The sequence below is a fragment of the Maylandia zebra genome, linkage group LG14 (assembly GCF_041146795.1).
Source record: "Maylandia zebra isolate NMK-2024a linkage group LG14, Mzebra_GT3a, whole genome shotgun sequence".
Taxonomy (NCBI): domain Eukaryota; kingdom Metazoa; phylum Chordata; class Actinopteri; order Cichliformes; family Cichlidae; genus Maylandia; species Maylandia zebra.
Window position 1 is genome coordinate 23,897,974 of NC_135180.1, and position 17,161 is coordinate 23,915,134.

The 17,161-nt window shown below is 44.1% G+C and overlaps 1 protein-coding gene across 3 annotated transcripts in view; it reads right to left on the reverse strand.

The window, feature by feature from the left end:
- The window catches only part of cux1b (cut-like homeobox 1b), a 62,162-nt gene that overhangs the window by 30,320 nt on the left and 14,681 nt on the right, over positions 1–17,161 (reverse strand). For all 3 annotated transcript variants that reach the window (XM_012917144.4, XM_004543639.6, XM_004543640.6), the window contains exons 2-6: positions 14,211–14,321; positions 9,797–9,844; positions 5,763–5,841; positions 2,840–2,977; positions 456–579 (exon numbers count right to left, since the gene is read on the reverse strand). In XM_012917144.4, the coding sequence (XP_012772598.1) occupies positions 456–579; positions 2,840–2,977; positions 5,763–5,841; positions 9,797–9,844; positions 14,211–14,321 (500 nt within the window). The remainder of the gene's footprint in view (positions 1–455; positions 580–2,839; positions 2,978–5,762; positions 5,842–9,796; positions 9,845–14,210; positions 14,322–17,161) is intronic.

Here is a 17,161-nt window from a genome sequence, read left to right on the forward strand (position 1 = left end):
ATCCAACATAACGGCTGAAAAGTATCTTGGTAAACAGAAAATGGGAGTGGATGGTGTCGATTCCCATCAAAGCGAGAATGGCAAGCGCCCACATGACAAAAAATGCTGGCATTGTCTTTTATGCAAGTTATCTCCATTCCTACATTTGTGCGCAGGAGGAAAGCAATAAGCAACAATTTGTCGATTAGACTGATAACTACTGAAAAAAGAGAAAAGAAAAAAAAAAGAAAAGAGCCCTTGGAGATTTGCTTAAGTAGGAATTAGTAAGTTGTGAACAGAGAGCCCTGCTAAATAAAGTCTGAAATCTTAAACCTATCATTCAAAGATAAGAATCAGCAGTTCTGCCTGAGGGCACAATGACCCAAAGCATTCAAACTGCAAAATAATGCAGAGGTTATTACTTTAAACACAGCTGCAGCAGCGCACATACGCACATAAACATGCGCAACTTTTACCTCTCCTTCTCTGCATAGTCGTTGTGTAGCTGGAGCTGCTTCTCTTGGGCCAGGTTCTCGGCTTGATTCTTCAGAGACTGCTCGTACTCGCGAATCTTCTCCTTCAAGGCCTTAATGGTCACCTCTGTGGAAGAGATTAGAGCAAAGAGGCGAGCACCGAGAGAAAAGAAGTCAGAAACGTGAGTGATCTAGATAGAAAACACAGACAGCAAACTATGGCACTTTTCTATATATCTGATATAAAATAGCAGTGACGATGTTTTTAGCGAGGTGTTTGACCTTTGCCTAAGAAGCAGCATTTCACATCCTGCATTCTTCCTCTGTGAGCACAGATGAAGACCTTGGCCCCCATGGCCCCGGTCTAATCTTTGAATCCGCAGCTGCCGTAGAATATTCAACTATCACTAAGAGCAGATATGCTGCATTCATTAGGACTGCATTAGTACCGAAACCCCATAACCTGCTGCCGGCTGAGCGCTGTATGGGGCAGCCTGAAATAAATCTAACACATAACTGGAGTAATAAATAGTCCTCCCTATGTGTGTGTGTGTGTGTTTCTCAGAGAAAGATATAAGTGAGTGAGACAATGATATAACGCATTGCTGCTCGCTACCTTTGACTGAGGGCTCTTAGCACTTTGTGTGTGTGTGCGTGTGATTTAAACTCCAGTCTCACTGCTCTGACACATAATCAATAGAGGAGAGTCCCCTCAGAGCCCTCTTACCCCTTAACTGCTTAACTGAACTTTAAACATTTAGGTTGCGGGGATCAATGGCCCCTGCACTCTGTGTGTGTGTATGTGTGTGAATGTGTGTGGTGTGTGTGTGTGTGAGAGAGAGTGTGCGGGCGGATCCGCGTGTGTGTTTAACAGGAGTGGGAGTTCCACAGTGTGTTTTGGGGTTTAAATATCCCCCATCTATTGAGGCGGGAAGGAGGGATAAAGGATGAGGGAACAGGAAAATCAATGGCAGAATGGAACCCTGCCGCTATCGAGCTGTTCCAATTAACTCTCACTGAGGAAAGGGGGATTCCAAAACATTCCCCCGTTCGCTCGCTCACTCCTCCTTTTCGACTGAAATTACACCACTTTTTATTACCGCTTCTCACTCATCTCTCCCCGCTGTTGTCAGTTTCTCCATCTTTAAGCGGATGTAGATCATTGCATTTTTATTTTATTTTTTTTACATTCCTCCAACTCTGTCACGTCTTTTTCATCCTCACGGGAAACTTTTTAAACGTAAACCTGTGGACATTTTAGTGTTTAGGATTTTTTTTTCCACATATCTCAACGTATGTCAAAGAGGTATAAACCCGCAATGATGAGGACAGATTTCAAGTAAAGCTGCACAAACAAGGCAGTCCACGCACACACGCAGGAAAGAATTCTGAAGCAAGAGTAGAGACTTTCTCACCTTTAGTCCCCTGAACTTTAAGACATTTCCACTTTCGAGAGAGCTATAAGCTAAACCGAAAATATGTCCAGAAACTGAAAATGTTGTGTTCATCTTGCTTCACATACTGCTCGTTTTTTTAATGAACTAAAACTACCTTTTCATACACAAGCAGGACAAAATTTTCCACTACACTTTTCACACACAGACTTGACAACAAGGCCACCAAAGTGTATCTGCCGATTCAATTTAGCAATGTTTTCTTTTTTAATCCATTAGAGAAAGAAAACAACTCAGTGGATAGTCTCATCAGTTATATTTTCAATGTTCAGTTGCTGCTAACCAGCTGTACTCCAACACTTCCTATCTACAGGGCTGCTGTAGTGGCCCTCCTGGATATCACTTTAGCTGCTACTCCAACAAGTCTCTCCTAGACTTCAACTACCACAGCAAATCTGCAGCAGGTGACTCAGTGAGTCCGTATTCTGCTCCAACCAGACCCTCCTGTTACTGCAATTAGATGCAATCCAGGACAGGATGACTGGTCCACTGTAGGTCCAGCTGGGCATATTGTTTTTAATTTAGTTAACATCCTTTTTTTTTTTTTGAAGAAGAAGAAGAAGAAGAAGAAGAAGAAGAAGAAAAAAAGAATCGCTCTACAACAGCTTTACAAAAGCTTTTCACTAAAACCCAGGTTACACAAGTTCTCTTCTCATTTAATTTTTTTAAAGTTTATTTTTAGGTTGCTGGGAAGAGGGATGGATAGCACAAGTGTAAAGAGACCAGAAGTGTAGGGAAAAGGAAATGACATGGAGTGAAGATCTGGACTCACTGGCATTAGTGTCTGTTTTTTTCACAAACGAGCGTCAACATAAAACACCGGAATGTGAAATTTTGATAAGTATTAACTAGTTAATTGTATGGTCTACATCTACTTCTGTCAAAGTCGGGAAAATCCCATAATGTGTGCCTGTGCACGCATCCGTCTCTAACCTTGGTTTTTAACCTCTGCAAACTCTTTGTTGTAGTCCTCCAGTGTCTCTCGAAGTTTGGTGTTCTCTGTCTCAATGTCGTGCATCCTCTGGAGCTTCAGCTGCAGCTGCTGAGCCAGCTCCAACACAGGTACAGGATCTGGTAGAGAAAACACACACCATGTTAACACACTGTAAAGCAGATCAGACAAGCAAGGGCGGCAAGGTGGTGTAGTGAGCTAGGAATAACTACATTCATGGCCCTGTGAGAGAGAGGGAGAGCTTGCCCTGGTGAAGAGTCCTTGGGCAAGGCAATGAATCTCTAGCAGCTCCAGGACAACTGTTCTGGAGCCGACCCTGACCTCTGATCCCCCTTTGGAGGATTAGTGGTTAGAGCAGAAACCAAAACATATCACAATTACCAGTCATACTGCGATGAGGGGAGAACAGTCTGACATCTTCAAATCAGAGCTTGGCTTTACTTTTAGAAATAATAATGTGGCAGTAAATTCTATTTAATGTTAGTTATTTATAATAAACCTGTTTTCAAACTACTCTCCATGATAGAAGGTTCAATACTTTAGAGTAGGGATGTCCAACTCATTTAACATCGTGGGTCACACACAGCCCAGTTTGATCTTAGGTGGAACTGCATGATAAATGTGTAAAATTACAGAAAGAGTCATGATAGTTCATTGCACAGATTGTCCTGTAATTATAAAATATAAAGTTTTTGTTAATTTACTGTAGACTCACTAGTGGCTGAAAAGCAAGTGCTTTCCTGTCATTCAATTACTTTGGTGTAGTATGAATTGCACTGGGGGTAGGCAGTCTTTATCAACAGGAAAATCTTAAAAACTTGTGAAAATACAGTTTAAAGGCCGGATTCAAGTGTTCGTCGGGCCGATTCAAGCCCCCGGGCCTTATGTTTAATGCTCCTGCTATAGAGTAAAGCAGCTTAACCTTGATGCGTCTTCATCACTGGCTTCTCACGGCCACACTTAAATACATTATTCTCACTTACTGATAATGACCTAAAAAGAAAGTCATCAGGCTCTTATAACATCAGAGCACTTCGGTGATTAGAAAAGAACAGATCAAACTTCGTACTTATAAGTCACTGTTGGTTTACCCATTCTTTCCTAACAAAACTTTATCCATAAAGTCTATTGAACGATAGACTATCAGTCTTTGTATCAAGCGACCATTGTTGAGTTAGGAGATTAACTTTGGTTTCTGTATGCGGGAAAAAAACATAATGCGTCAACTGTTGGCGCAGCGGGAGAACCGGATAAGTAGAGGCACACAGTAACATAGAAGAGACAAATTAACAGGAGAGATTACTGGGCTATGATCAGTTAAAATGTTTCGCTATGATGCCGCTTGAAAGCGAGAAAGAAGAAAAACATGGGAGCAGACAGATGGACAAAGCGGAGCTGTAAAAACAGGCAATGAGAAAAGGTAAATACGAGATTAAAGAAACAGAGACAGAAGGAAGAAAGGCAACTTTCTGGAGGCATTTTACCAACATCTCTGAACACACAGCAGGGTTAACTGTCAGTGTGATGAAGAGAGGCCTGTCAGTCAGGCCAATCACATCTGATTGGTGCTCATGGGTGGCAGACTGGTGACAGGCAGCCAAGAGACGCAGGCGACGCTCATCAGCATGCCAGCTAAAAGAGCAGTTTATGTGTGTATGTTTGTGTGTGCGTGTTTATGAGTGTGTGTGTGTGTTGTACAGATAAGAGGAACTGACAGCTTACAGCTGGGGGTAAGGGCTGTGTGTGTGCGCGCGCGTTTGTGTGTGTGTCTCATGTCTGACGCAGTTAGATATCTTAACTATGCTAATGAGAGATCAGCAGAGAACGATTGGGGAATTTCATGCTGATTTTGTGCTGTCAAGGTGACACACCATGCAGGGCTTGGCTCTGACACACACACGCACGCACACACCTCTTCACATAAACACATGCGTTTGCTTCCAAAGTCTCACAAAAAAAAAATACACACAAGTACAAACACTCACTAACATAACTGTACGCCCTGAATTTGGACTCCTATCTGCCTCTGTGCCCTTGAAAAATCAACTTTCTCTCCCTCTTATCAAACCTGTGTCCTTCACTTGGACCCCCCCGCTTCAAATCAACTGTACAGCCTGTTAAAAGCAGTTTGACTGGTGGGCCACTGGTGCTGAACGCTCTCGCCAGACACCTTTAATCTAAACCAGAGCACACTGGGCTGACTAACCAGGCCTTCAGCTGATAGAAGACAGAACAAAACACACTGTTTCCTCTTTCAAGACTGCTGCATTAGTCAGGCCGGTCTGTGTCTGTGTGCGTGTATGCATCAGGCATTACATCATTGTCTCGCTGCAAGTTAAGAATAGCCCCGTCAGAGCTGGCGCTGACTTATTGGGAGCAGTACAATCCAAAGATATTACTGTAGGTCTATCCATGTGGGAATATGATGACCTCCTTACGCTATAGATGAACTCAACTCTTTCATTCCTGCATACGCGGCCCCTTCAGGGCTCCCGAGCAGCTGAAAGTCTCCTACCAGCAGCACTGTGGCTGTGTGTTCTGCAGCTCTCGGTGCCGCGCGGCCCTCCCTCAGCCTCAGTGCTGCTGGATGCGACCGCTCGTGTATGTGCACACTTTGCCGCGGCCAATTGTGGGCACGCTTGTCATCCGTATCAGGACGCACCTTCTGTTAAGACCCTATAACGGCTATACCAATGGGGATGAGGTCTCCTGGGGACATATTAAGGCGTCGCACACGCCTGGATGAACAGTGAAGCAGCACCAGAGGGACGGTGTCACACGTTTTCTGCGTTTTTCCCTGTTGCTGCTGTCTGCACGGATGAGGGAAGGTCTCCCTGATTGCAATTCCGGACTAGGGAGGAGTCTACACAAACACACTTGTATCATCACTAAGAGCAGTCTTACCTGGGACATCGATTATTTTTTTGTACACGTTCAAGAAGGCGGCCTCTGCTTCTTTACTCCTCTTACTCAAGGCATCGATCTGCAAGGAGGAAAAATAAAACGTAATTGTTAAACGTCAGTTACCATACACTCCAAAAGCAGGCACATTAATTTAACGGTGAGAGCCGTCTACATATCTGTCTATCCTCACTATGCCTTGGTATGTTGCATGAGATCGGGGCCGTCATGACAGCGGCCACGTTGGTGTTTCCTTCCCGTGAAGTCAGTTCAGCTGTTCAGCCGATGACGGATGCGTTTCGTTTGCTGTGTACGTGTGTTCGTCTATCCGTCTGTCCTCGAGTGAGTGTGCCTAAGTCCTTCAGTCTGTTGTGTGTGTGTGTGTGTGTGTGTGTGTGTGTGTGTGTGTGTGTGTGTGATGGCGAGCCTGTGTGCAAATGTATGTGTTTGTTTCCCCTCCAGCACACTGACATCATTAAACAGCTGGCTCAGTCTTTCCAGCCACAGCAGGGGCAGATTATTCAGTCAGCTCTTAGCAGCAATACAGTGTGGATCCATTACTGATGCAGCCATTAACACAAGAGGGCACGGCATGCATTCCATCACCGATATTATTGAAACGGACAGCATTAGATTGGATCTATAAGAGATTAATTCTAAAATCATACTGGAGAGGGGAACTTTTACGCTGTTGTCAATGCTGAAACATGAGGCAACGAGCTCTGCCATAGTCTCTGTGTCACACTTCAATATGAGAAGCAGACAGAGTAGGCGAAATGCATCTGAAATCAAGTCTAAATCGAGGGAAACAGATGCCAAATAAAGACATTCAGATGGTGCTACTGTACTGGGCAGAGCTACAGCTGACTACTCTGGCTCACGCACTCAGACTAAACAGCCTGTGTTTCTCTTCCAACTCCTCCAGCACATTCACTGAGAGAAAAGGAATAAAGACAAAAGCCTATATAAGTCCAAATATAAAGTCTTCACATTCCCAGCCAAGCCAGTAGTGTAGTTGATGGGTGGTTTAGGGGTTCTTGCCACTGTAAACAGAGCGGGCTACATGTAATACTGCCTGGGCTCCTATGGGAACCTAATAAATCTCTTCACATGGCTTTGATTCATCTCTAGTTTTTTAGCCGCAAAACATCTGGCCCTGAGTAGGCTGGTGCCAGCACACCACCCCTCCCTCTTTTTTTCATTTCTCTGTGTCTTTCTCCCCGTCTCTCTCACAAATTCTCTCTCTTGTCACTTCCATGTTCTCTGACTCAGTCTTTTCTTTTCCTCAATTTGTTTTTTCCACTGTTAGCCTTTCTCACATGTTTCTCTGTCACACTTGAGTCTCTCTTGCATGCTCCTGCAATCTCCCTCCTCCCTCTCTCTCCAATACTAATATCTCTCGTTCTCACATCATGCTGCATCGTGTACTTTACCCTTCTTCGTGTGCTGTGTGACACTGAGCGATCAGAATCCTCAAATGCATGGCCGCTAATGGGAGATTACAGATACAGAGCACTAATACCTTTCTCACACACACCAACATCAAACCTGTCGAAATGTCCGTGCACACGTCTGTGTGTGTGTTTGTATATATAAGGGAATGTGATCAGAGACTTAAAGTCATGCCACACAATCTCATCATAAAAAAGAAACATACAAAAACCATCACACACACACAGAAAAAAAAAAATTATCTGCCAATGGCACCGAAGGAAGCCAGCTGCGTGACTGTACAATGACTGGGCCAAGGTCAGTGGTACACTAGCTTTATATAGCCCAACATGGGAGGCAGGAAATAGACATTTAATGTAGGACACACCCTACAGTTAGAGGCAGGTTAACTGCAGGACCAGAGCCATTAGAAGACCACCCAGGATTTGCAAATACAACCCTGCTGTTCCAAACTGCAGCTCTTTCAACCAATCCCAATGACATCTGCTATTACATGCTCCCCTGCCCCCATCCCACACACACACACACCAAGCAAAACAAATGAAGTGACACAAATGATACCTCACCAGTATCAGTAGGTTACTGATGAGAAGTGCTTGCAATTGCAAAAAGGTATCCCTGACAAGTCCACGCACACAAACACATACGTACATACGTCAGCACCTTGTGCCACCATCACTCAGCACCACCTTGCTCCCCTATCTAACCCGTAGTGTGTGAAGGGCATCGGGCTGACCTGTGTGTGTATACATATATATCTGTGTGTGTGTGTGTGTGTGTGTGTGTGTGTGTGTGTGTGTGTGTGTGGCCCCAGTGGAGTCTGATAAGGGGAGGCTATGGGAAGCAGAGACTGAAGCCTTGGATAATGGAAAAGCTTATCTGATCGATGGACCAACAAGGAACACAGAGTATGCAACATACACACACAAACACACACACACACACACACACACACACACACACACACACACACACACACACACACATAACCCGTTTACCAAACTGAGGCCTTGTGGAAACACTACTGTTATTGGTAATAATTATGACCCGAGGGCATCCACCTTTCAATGACAAAGATTAAACAGAGTATCAAGACCTCCAAGTTCCTGGGCTAAAACTTTTTATTGTTCTGTCTGAGTTCTACATTCACTTAGTAAAGATTCACCCTCCTGGGTAAAATGCTTAAGGATGAGTTACTGTGGGATTTCGACAAGACCTTCTGGCTTCTGGTGCTGTCTTGTCCTTGATCAAAGCATTGAGGGGTAAGCAAACAAAGACGGGCTAAAATTACACATTCTCAGAGCAACTCATGTCGTGGCATGCAAGCGTGCAGAATAGGCGACTGATTGATGGGCTGCTCTAAGACTGGCGCGGGTGTACAGTATTATCGCAATAATCATAAGATAATGTCCTTCTCAGTTCCGCGACCACCCACTACGCGTCTCAGCGTGTTCTGGTGTGCACGCCGTCGAGGTGTGTCAACATGAGGATTGTGGAAACAGCTGACAAAGCCCCAATTATACCGCTGCTGTTTCTATTCTCTAAATAGACTGTGGATCATCAGCAGAACATGGAAGAACCACTATAAATTACAGCATTTTTACATAACCACTGGCTGTGGTTGTTGCTCTAACACAAGAATATGGAAACTAACCCAGTGTTAAACTGTAGCACTCTATGGCCAGTAGCAAAGCAGCCCTGTCACTATCTATTGAGATGATTTTCTTTCTCTGTGTGTGAGAGTGTGTGTGTATGTGTGTGTGTTAGAGAAAAGATTCTGCTGAATGTCCACCCACTCCAACCCCAAATAACGCCCCAGTCTAAACCAGCCGCTTCCACTCCTACCCACTGACTTTCACATATGGGAGCGAACTGGAAATGCATGGCTGCCAGTGAGGAGGAGCCACGATGGAAATGGGCCAAAATGACGGAGGAGGAGGATAGAGGGGGGGGGGGAACAGCAGGGGTATGATATAGCACACACAAAAGTCACCTTTGATTGGTCAAGGTACACAAAAACCTTGGGCAAACTTAAAGTAAACATGCATGTGCCACAATGAGCAAAAATGGCTCATGATTCACCAAATCAACTGAAGAAAAAAAAAAAGAAAAAACAACAACAAATATCCCCCCACAGAATCATGCAGACAAAGTCTGAGGAAATAGCACTCGGTGAGTTGTGACTGGCTAGAGCTAGGGTTTTGTGGTGCCTTTTTTTTTTTTTTTGCAGGATGCAATTTAAACACACCCTCGGGCAACAGGACTTCATGAATAGGACAGAAAATCAAGAGCAGAGCAGAGCAAAGAAAAGAGGGAGAGGAAAGAAGGGGAAATGAGATAGTGGCAAGAAAGAGAACAGGAGATGGCGAAGTGAAGAGGGGAAAGAGAGAAGTGAGAGAGAAGAGATGATGATTGAAGACAAAAGTTAAAAAAAGAAAAAGAAAAAAAGGCACTGCGAGAGGAAGCAAGTTAGCAGTTAATGAATGTCAAACAGGCTTCATAAAATGCATTATTTGATTACTTTGCTTGGAGCATGTTATGGATATCGCTGTGTCAATAATAATTTCCAAAAATAATCCACTCACCTCTCCTTGGAAGCTCTTAAGCAAAGGTGCAACCTGTTTCCGTAAATCCTAAAAAAAAATAAAGAGGAGATTAGTGAGTATCAAAAACAGAAGAATCAACTGAATATTTTAATCCTTAAATAGCACTAAATAACACAGGGACAAGTGGCAGAGATGCACAAGTTGTATAATGACTATGTAGCAATCGAATAAGCTGCTCAAGCAGTGACCGTTCCTGCTGCTGTCAACCTCAATGAAAAACAAAAGAAAAAAAACAAACAAAAAAAAAAAACACTGCGGTGCGTGAGTGATGAACATGATGTTAGGGAGGATGCCAGGTTTGTACCCGGAGGTGTTCCGGCGGACAGCGTTTCTCACAAGAACAGGTGCAGCACCACCTGGGCCACCCAGGGGCAGCGCTAGCGCACGTGAGAGTGAATGAGCCGAGGAGAAGGCCTACCGTTAATGCAAATCATGTCCGCGCACCAAATTTTATTTTATTTTTTTACTATAACGGAAACGCTCCTTATCCTCCCAAGTCCCATTGCATGACTTTCCAGTACAAGTCAGCAGTTTCAGATTAGATACCCGGTCGAGTACGTATCAGGGGAACATGCAAATCACCGTGCTGTTAGCTGAGCCCACATCCTGACAAACTGAACTGGAGCGTATGGTAAAAAGCGCGGCAGAATAGGACATTCTGTACAGGAACACTTGATTCTCACAGTTTGTGAATGCACGCGCACTCTCAAAACTGCCTAATGAAGATGTGAAGTAGGGCAACGACAGATGTGTGCTCGGGAGACTCGGCGCCTTTTAGAAACCCTCTGCCTTTAAAAGCCTAGCTGAGGCTGCAGGGGAACGTGCATCCCAAACTGACCTGGGACCAGTGTCTGGGGCCAGGCCTAATCCCAGGTTGGTCCAGACAGGCCGCTTGTCTGGGGGTGAGGACAGGTCGTGACCTTGGTGACCCCGCTTCATTGTTACCTCATCAGGGGTCGTTGCGGCTGTTTGTCTGGGCCAATTCAATATCCCCCCGCTGAGGGGTAATGACCTGCACCCTGCCCCCCCCTCAAAAAAACCCTCCTTCCCTCTTTTTTCTCCCTCTAACACAGAGAAGGAGATGAAGAGCATGGAGGGAAAAAAAAAAAAAAAAGACCCACCCACACAAAACACCAGATAAGTGTCAGCTTCATCGTTTGCATTCTGATAATATTCTAATTTTACATTTCAGTTTCCTTTTAGTTTTTCGATGACCTGCACTACAGCATATTTGGATTCATGAAAATACAAAATATAAACAAAAGTTCACTTGTTTGGAACATCTATGCCCCCGTTTTGCTGCAAGGCAATGAAAATGCAACATTTAAGGCACTTTTCACTTCAGTATCTCACACTTTGTGTTATCATCAACTCAGCGCTGATTCACAGAACCTCTTGTGAAAATACAGTAACCAAAAAAAGTAGTCCAGCAATAATTGCCGCCTTTGTTGAAATTATAATCTTCAGCTTTTTTTGAAGGAGTCTGCGCGATGAGTCAACTCGAGGCAACCATAAATTTTTTTTTAAGAAAACCAAATCATATGAAGTCGCTCTAACAATCTCATTAACTTTGAGTTTTTAGGTTTTAGTAGCTGTAAGCTTTCATAAATGCTGCAGCAACCTCAATGATTACTTACAATTATTATACTTTTGCATTTTTCTTCTTTCGTTTTTGTGTTTTTGTTTTCGATTTGGTTTATTTTCAGACAGTTTCCAGATGCGGATTGATTGTTTGGGGGAGAGAAAAACGTTTCGTTCTTTTCAGTGTTACTTTTAGTCTTTAATTACTTTAGTCTCGAGTGCTTTAGTCACATTTTTCAGAGGTTCAGAATAGAAATACGAACATAAACAAGATTTTCTAAAGGATGTTCATTCACACATGTAGACATCTCAAGTCTCGATAAACACATGGCAGGTAATAAAAGCAAATCAGACCAAAGTGACAAAACCTAAAACTGAAGATTTCAGTATTTTTTTTACTCTATTTTAGTTCGATTTAAGTTTAGCTTTTGTTTGTATTGAGCTTAACTAAAATGCTTCATTTACACCTACTTTTAGCTTTTAGTTAATTATAATAACCTAGTGTAGACTCAAACAAAAACAAACACACGCAAATACCACACGGCACCAAGCGACTCCTTCTGCTGAACACCGGAGTTTTAAACCCCTCTGGTCCACTCTGCGGTGCTCCACCCCCTGCCCCCTCCACTTCCAAAGATTTATGACCATATAACAACAATGCACACAGACACCATGGTCAATGTGTGTGTGTGTGTGTGTGTGTGTGTGTGTGTGTGTGTGTGTGTGTGTGTGTGTGTGTGTGGTGAGGGGAGTGGAGGGGCCCAGGCAGCAAGAGATGGATGGCTGGTGTGTAAGCTGCCGGCAGACAGCAGACAGGCCAGCCCGAGGAATCCTCCAGGGAGTATGGAACTCCCATTCGCTGTCTGTCTGGCCTGCAGCTAAACACTAACATGTGTGTGTGTGTGTGCACGCGCACACCACACACACACACACACACACACACACACACACACACACACACACACACAGTTGTTTTACTACCACTGCCTCTGGCTAGCAATCTTTGGGACATTTTACAACCATTCCCACCCTTGCCTTTATAACAGTGTAGTAGGGAAGTCTTGACTAACTAAAAGGAAATTAAGAAGTGGATGAATAATTTAGGTGACTTAGGAAGCGCAGCAAGATGTAGTCTCTAAAAAAAGAAAAAAAATTCAACAGCGTGTCAGTCCTAATGAATTATAAAAACTTTGTTTTCACGCTGCATTTCTTTGCACTACTTTCAAAATGCTACAAAAGCCTGCGTGAGTGTGTGTGTGTGTGTGTGTGTGTGTGTGCATGCGTGCATGTGTGCGTTATTATGCAGACCATGAGTGCAGTTCACACCGAGTACAGCTCAGCAGACTAGACACAGTCAACGTGGGCCGGTCTCCTGGTTGTTGAATAATGGATCAGAGACGGACTCCCGCTCAGCCTAATGCAGTCTGATCTGATGTGACTGTGATCTCCGTTGACTGGTGCGGACCACAGAGAGCTGACAGCCCGCTTTATAAGCTGGTCAACCACACACATACACATGCAGCCACGCAAGCGATGGAAAAAAAAAAAACAAAAAAAAAAAAACGCGGCTCCTCAAATGCACACAAGACGATCGGGGCATTTTTAATCAAGCGCGGGCCATCACACATTATGAACCAGCCTGTTTGGTAGGCAGCCTTGATGCTTCTGTATTTCCAAACGCCCGGAGTTTTAGTGCTGATTCCTATTGAGGCTGTTACAGCCCTGTAATGAATCCTGTCGCTCGTCTGGCCTGGCTCAGATTCCTCCTCCACATACCAGGGAGATGCCAGGGGCCACACAGACGCCAGAGGAGCCTTCCTAAATCACAGCCTTGTTACACTGATGAATGTGTGTGTCCTGTTCTGTGATCTAGGCTATCTGCCTCTGTGTGTTTGTGCCTCTGCCTTCTCTGCATGTTCTCTTTGTGCATGGCTCCCGCTGCCTCTGCATGTGTGTTTCTCTCCCTTTGTGTCTGTCTTGCCTCCCTGTGTGTGTTGTTAGCTGTGCGGTTATACTTGGAAATGAGATTAGAGATGAATGTGTAGGGTGAAGTGAAATTAGCATCCTTTGTATGCAGGTACAGTTTCCTCCCGTGTATACTCCTCTACAGCGGGTGGGCTACATGCTGAAGTCAATAGTCACAATCCCCATCCTGTGGTAACTATAATAGGCCTACTGTCAACTCCGCGGAGAGTTGACAATTTTCTATCCACTGTCTACTCCGTTCATACATAATTCATGCTGCCATCAATAATTCACCATGGTGACATTACCAATAATAACACAACAATACTTTGTTTTTGCTGTGAGGTTTGAAATATGTTGCCTTGGTTACAGAGATGAAACAAATATTCCCTGGAGGAGTGATGGGAACACAGGAACAGGACAGAATTCCCTCCTGATCCCACTTAGTAGTGTTGTCTCTCTCTCTCTCTCTCTCTGTCTCTCTCTCTGTCTCTCTCTCTCTCTCTCTCTCTGTCTCTCTCTCTCTCTCCTGCTCTGTCACTCTCTCGCACCGACCACACTTTCTGCTCGCATAAAAAACTAGGTCAGATAATACAAACTCCTGAGGGGTTTTCTGTTTTGTCTCTTTAGGATTTCAGGGAAACTAATGGAGAGACTATTTTTGGGAGCCAAGCCCGCATCTCTGTTCCGTCTACTCCTCTCAGTAAATAATCACGGCTACATTTATGAAGAGGAGAGCAGACACCGAGAAACGCCGAGGCCAAGCGTGATTGTCAAAAGAATTGCGGGGCGCACTGTACGCGTGGCTGTGTGTTGGTGCTCGCCTGTGAATATCCGATTTTCTCACCTCTGGAGTGTTCTTCTTGAACTCGCGGCTCAGGTCGATGAGTTTCTTCCTGGACTGTTCGCTCTCGTCCTGTCTGTTGGCAAGCTGCGTGGCGGTGACGTCTAGTTCTTTCTGCAAGACAAACAGACAGGTTGTTGTTTTTGTTAGTTGCATTCAACATTTTATTACACTTATCACTACTGTAATGGTCATTATAATCGTAATCATTGTTATCAATTACGATTAAAAGATGGGAGCTGTTTTATGACTAGACTGCAAACTGTTGGACCTATTTGCTTTGCTGATATTATTCAGAATGCTGCAGTAGGCCGAAAACACGGCCACAGAGTAGAGGTTTCTAAAAACTAAACCTTTGATGTGCTTCAGCTTGTGGCCTTCATTGGGGTCTACACAAAACATATTACAGCCAGTTTTAAAAATTTGAGGCATAAAGTAAAGAACAAACAAACAAACAAACAAACACACACATATGATTGGTTGCTTTGTATTTTAAATTATTATTTTTGACCTATAATATGTCTGTGACCACTCTGGCACAGGCCTATCAAATCATAAAGTTCCACTGGTTTTGCTGGAGCATTAACCTGTTCAGAAAGCAGAACCACAACACCAACGGCCCACCAAGGAAAAACCTGACGGCCTTTCACCCTGGCAGTCAATCAGTTACCGCTCTAACCACTACTAGTAAATGCCCAGGCATTTCAAACCAATTATTGACTACCAGGTGACTCCTCACCACATAACAACAAAAACACAATTATCAACAGCAGCAGTTGTCAAGGCTGAACGGAGGTCCCACCTTCGTCCACATCCATTTTGCACTGTTATTAATAGCTATTTATGGGACTTGTTCCAGCTGATGGGCCGTGTGCTGACATTAACAAGCCGTTCAGGCCTTGTAAAGATTGTATCTCCGCTCTCCGCTGAGTGTGTGAGAGTGCTGCTGGATTATGTTTCGGCTGGATTCTTGCTCTCCGTCATGCTCGCTCCCTCATTTTTCCATACTCTCTACAGATCATCTACTCACTCATTCAACCAGCAGTTCCTTCTCTTCAGTTTAAATCTCTCTTCTGCCTTTGCCCCGCCTCCCCTTCTCTCTCCCCCCTCCCCCCATTCACCTCCTGTGAGGCCGCCCACCCTTGAGAGTGATTAAACGCTGCTGAAGGGCCGTTATGCTAACTAACGCACTAATCATTTAATACACACATTACCACAGGGGCCCTTGTGGCTCAGTCTGCTGACAAGGTCCCAAAACACACTCACGCACACATGCCCACCTCCCCACTTTGCCTATACACCCCACCCCCAAAAACACACAAGAAATTTCAACCCTCTGAAGAAACAGTGTGATCAAGAACTAATTAGGAGATTTTTTTCCCCCTCCATCAGCATTACGTTTAATTCCCTGACCAGCCGTGATCTCGTTTTAACCACAAACCATGAAAAAGTATAACAAATGGATTCGGTCGACTGTCCCCTGCAATGGATTTTATGCAGGAGAAACAGGATGTTTGGGGAGAGAGAAAAAAAAAAACAAAAAAAACTGCTCACTTGCTTACATGCCATCTTGTTCTCACTGCCCATGGAGCAGTTGATGTAGCAGCCTGTCTGCCCATGGCCATGGAGCAGCTGCACTATCTGTTAGTGAACTCGAGCGTGCGCAGAGGCTTGTGCATCGCTTGATGAAAGGAGGAACCTGATAAATTTTAATCATGTTAAATTAATTGTCAAAAACTGAATGTTCTAGTTCATGAACAGTGGTGTAATTATTGCATTGGTAAAGATTAGCTACAGGAACAAGAATACAGGGCCCAGTATGTTCAAGATACAAGGATCAAATTGATATGACGACGATATGATGCATGAAGCCTTGTTTTTCTGATCAGCGTGGACTATAATCACTCGCTGAAATTTTATTTTAAAGCCTGATGTGAATTCAGCTGGAATTGGCAGCAACGAGGGTAAATTTCAGTGTATCCCCGAAGTGTGGTTGCTGTTAATCATCCCAGCTGTGTGATTAGGCACATGGAATACATTTGGAAAACAGAAATACTCCCTCTGCAATGATGTGATGCGAATTCTGCAAATGTGAAATAGTATGGATGGCCGATAGAGCGTAGGTAACGTCTGAATAAGCCCATTACAACTGCTTTCATTTCTCCACTCTTATTTCAACTGTGGGTTTACAGAGATCATAACTTTCACACTGCATGGCTCCTTTGTTATACACTGCTGTTCATTTGTAGCCTTTCACAGTCACTGTAAACGCAGGGCTTATAGTATTGCTTACTCAGATGAAGAAAAATCCTGCAACAACATTGTCTTTTTATTGACAGGAGCTCTCAGGATGCATTCCGATATGCACATTAGTCCACGAATTTTATGCAAAACGGTGTTGAAGGAATTCAACAAAGCAGGTAAATCAATTCATTTAAGCTGATCAATAAGATCCGTTTTTGTGCTCATAAAAGTGAAATATCCACAATCCTCCACTAGGGCTCTGCTTTAAGAGGTCATGTGCCAATCTCCAACGCCCTTGATTCTGTCCAATCCCTTTCCAATACCCTGCATATATCCCAATGTGTTACCAAATCCTCGCTCCAAAAAAAGAAAAATTCTCACTGCTAAGCTAAATAAACACATCACACATGAAAGAGGATTGATTCAGTGCCAAGTGGGCAAGTAATTATGGGCATGGTCTTAGTTTGGGGGGAGAGAGGAGGGGGGGGGGGGGGACATAAAAAAGGACCCTCACACTCAGTCAGGTTTTGACTATGCAGCAAACCCCTCTGCCCACATCAGCAGACACAGGCAGACTTTACACTCATCTTGCTGATAGAGCGTAACATCGGAAAGTGCACAATCCCCGCTGCCTGCTCGTTACACACACACACACACACACACACACACACACACACACACACACACACACACACACACACACACACACA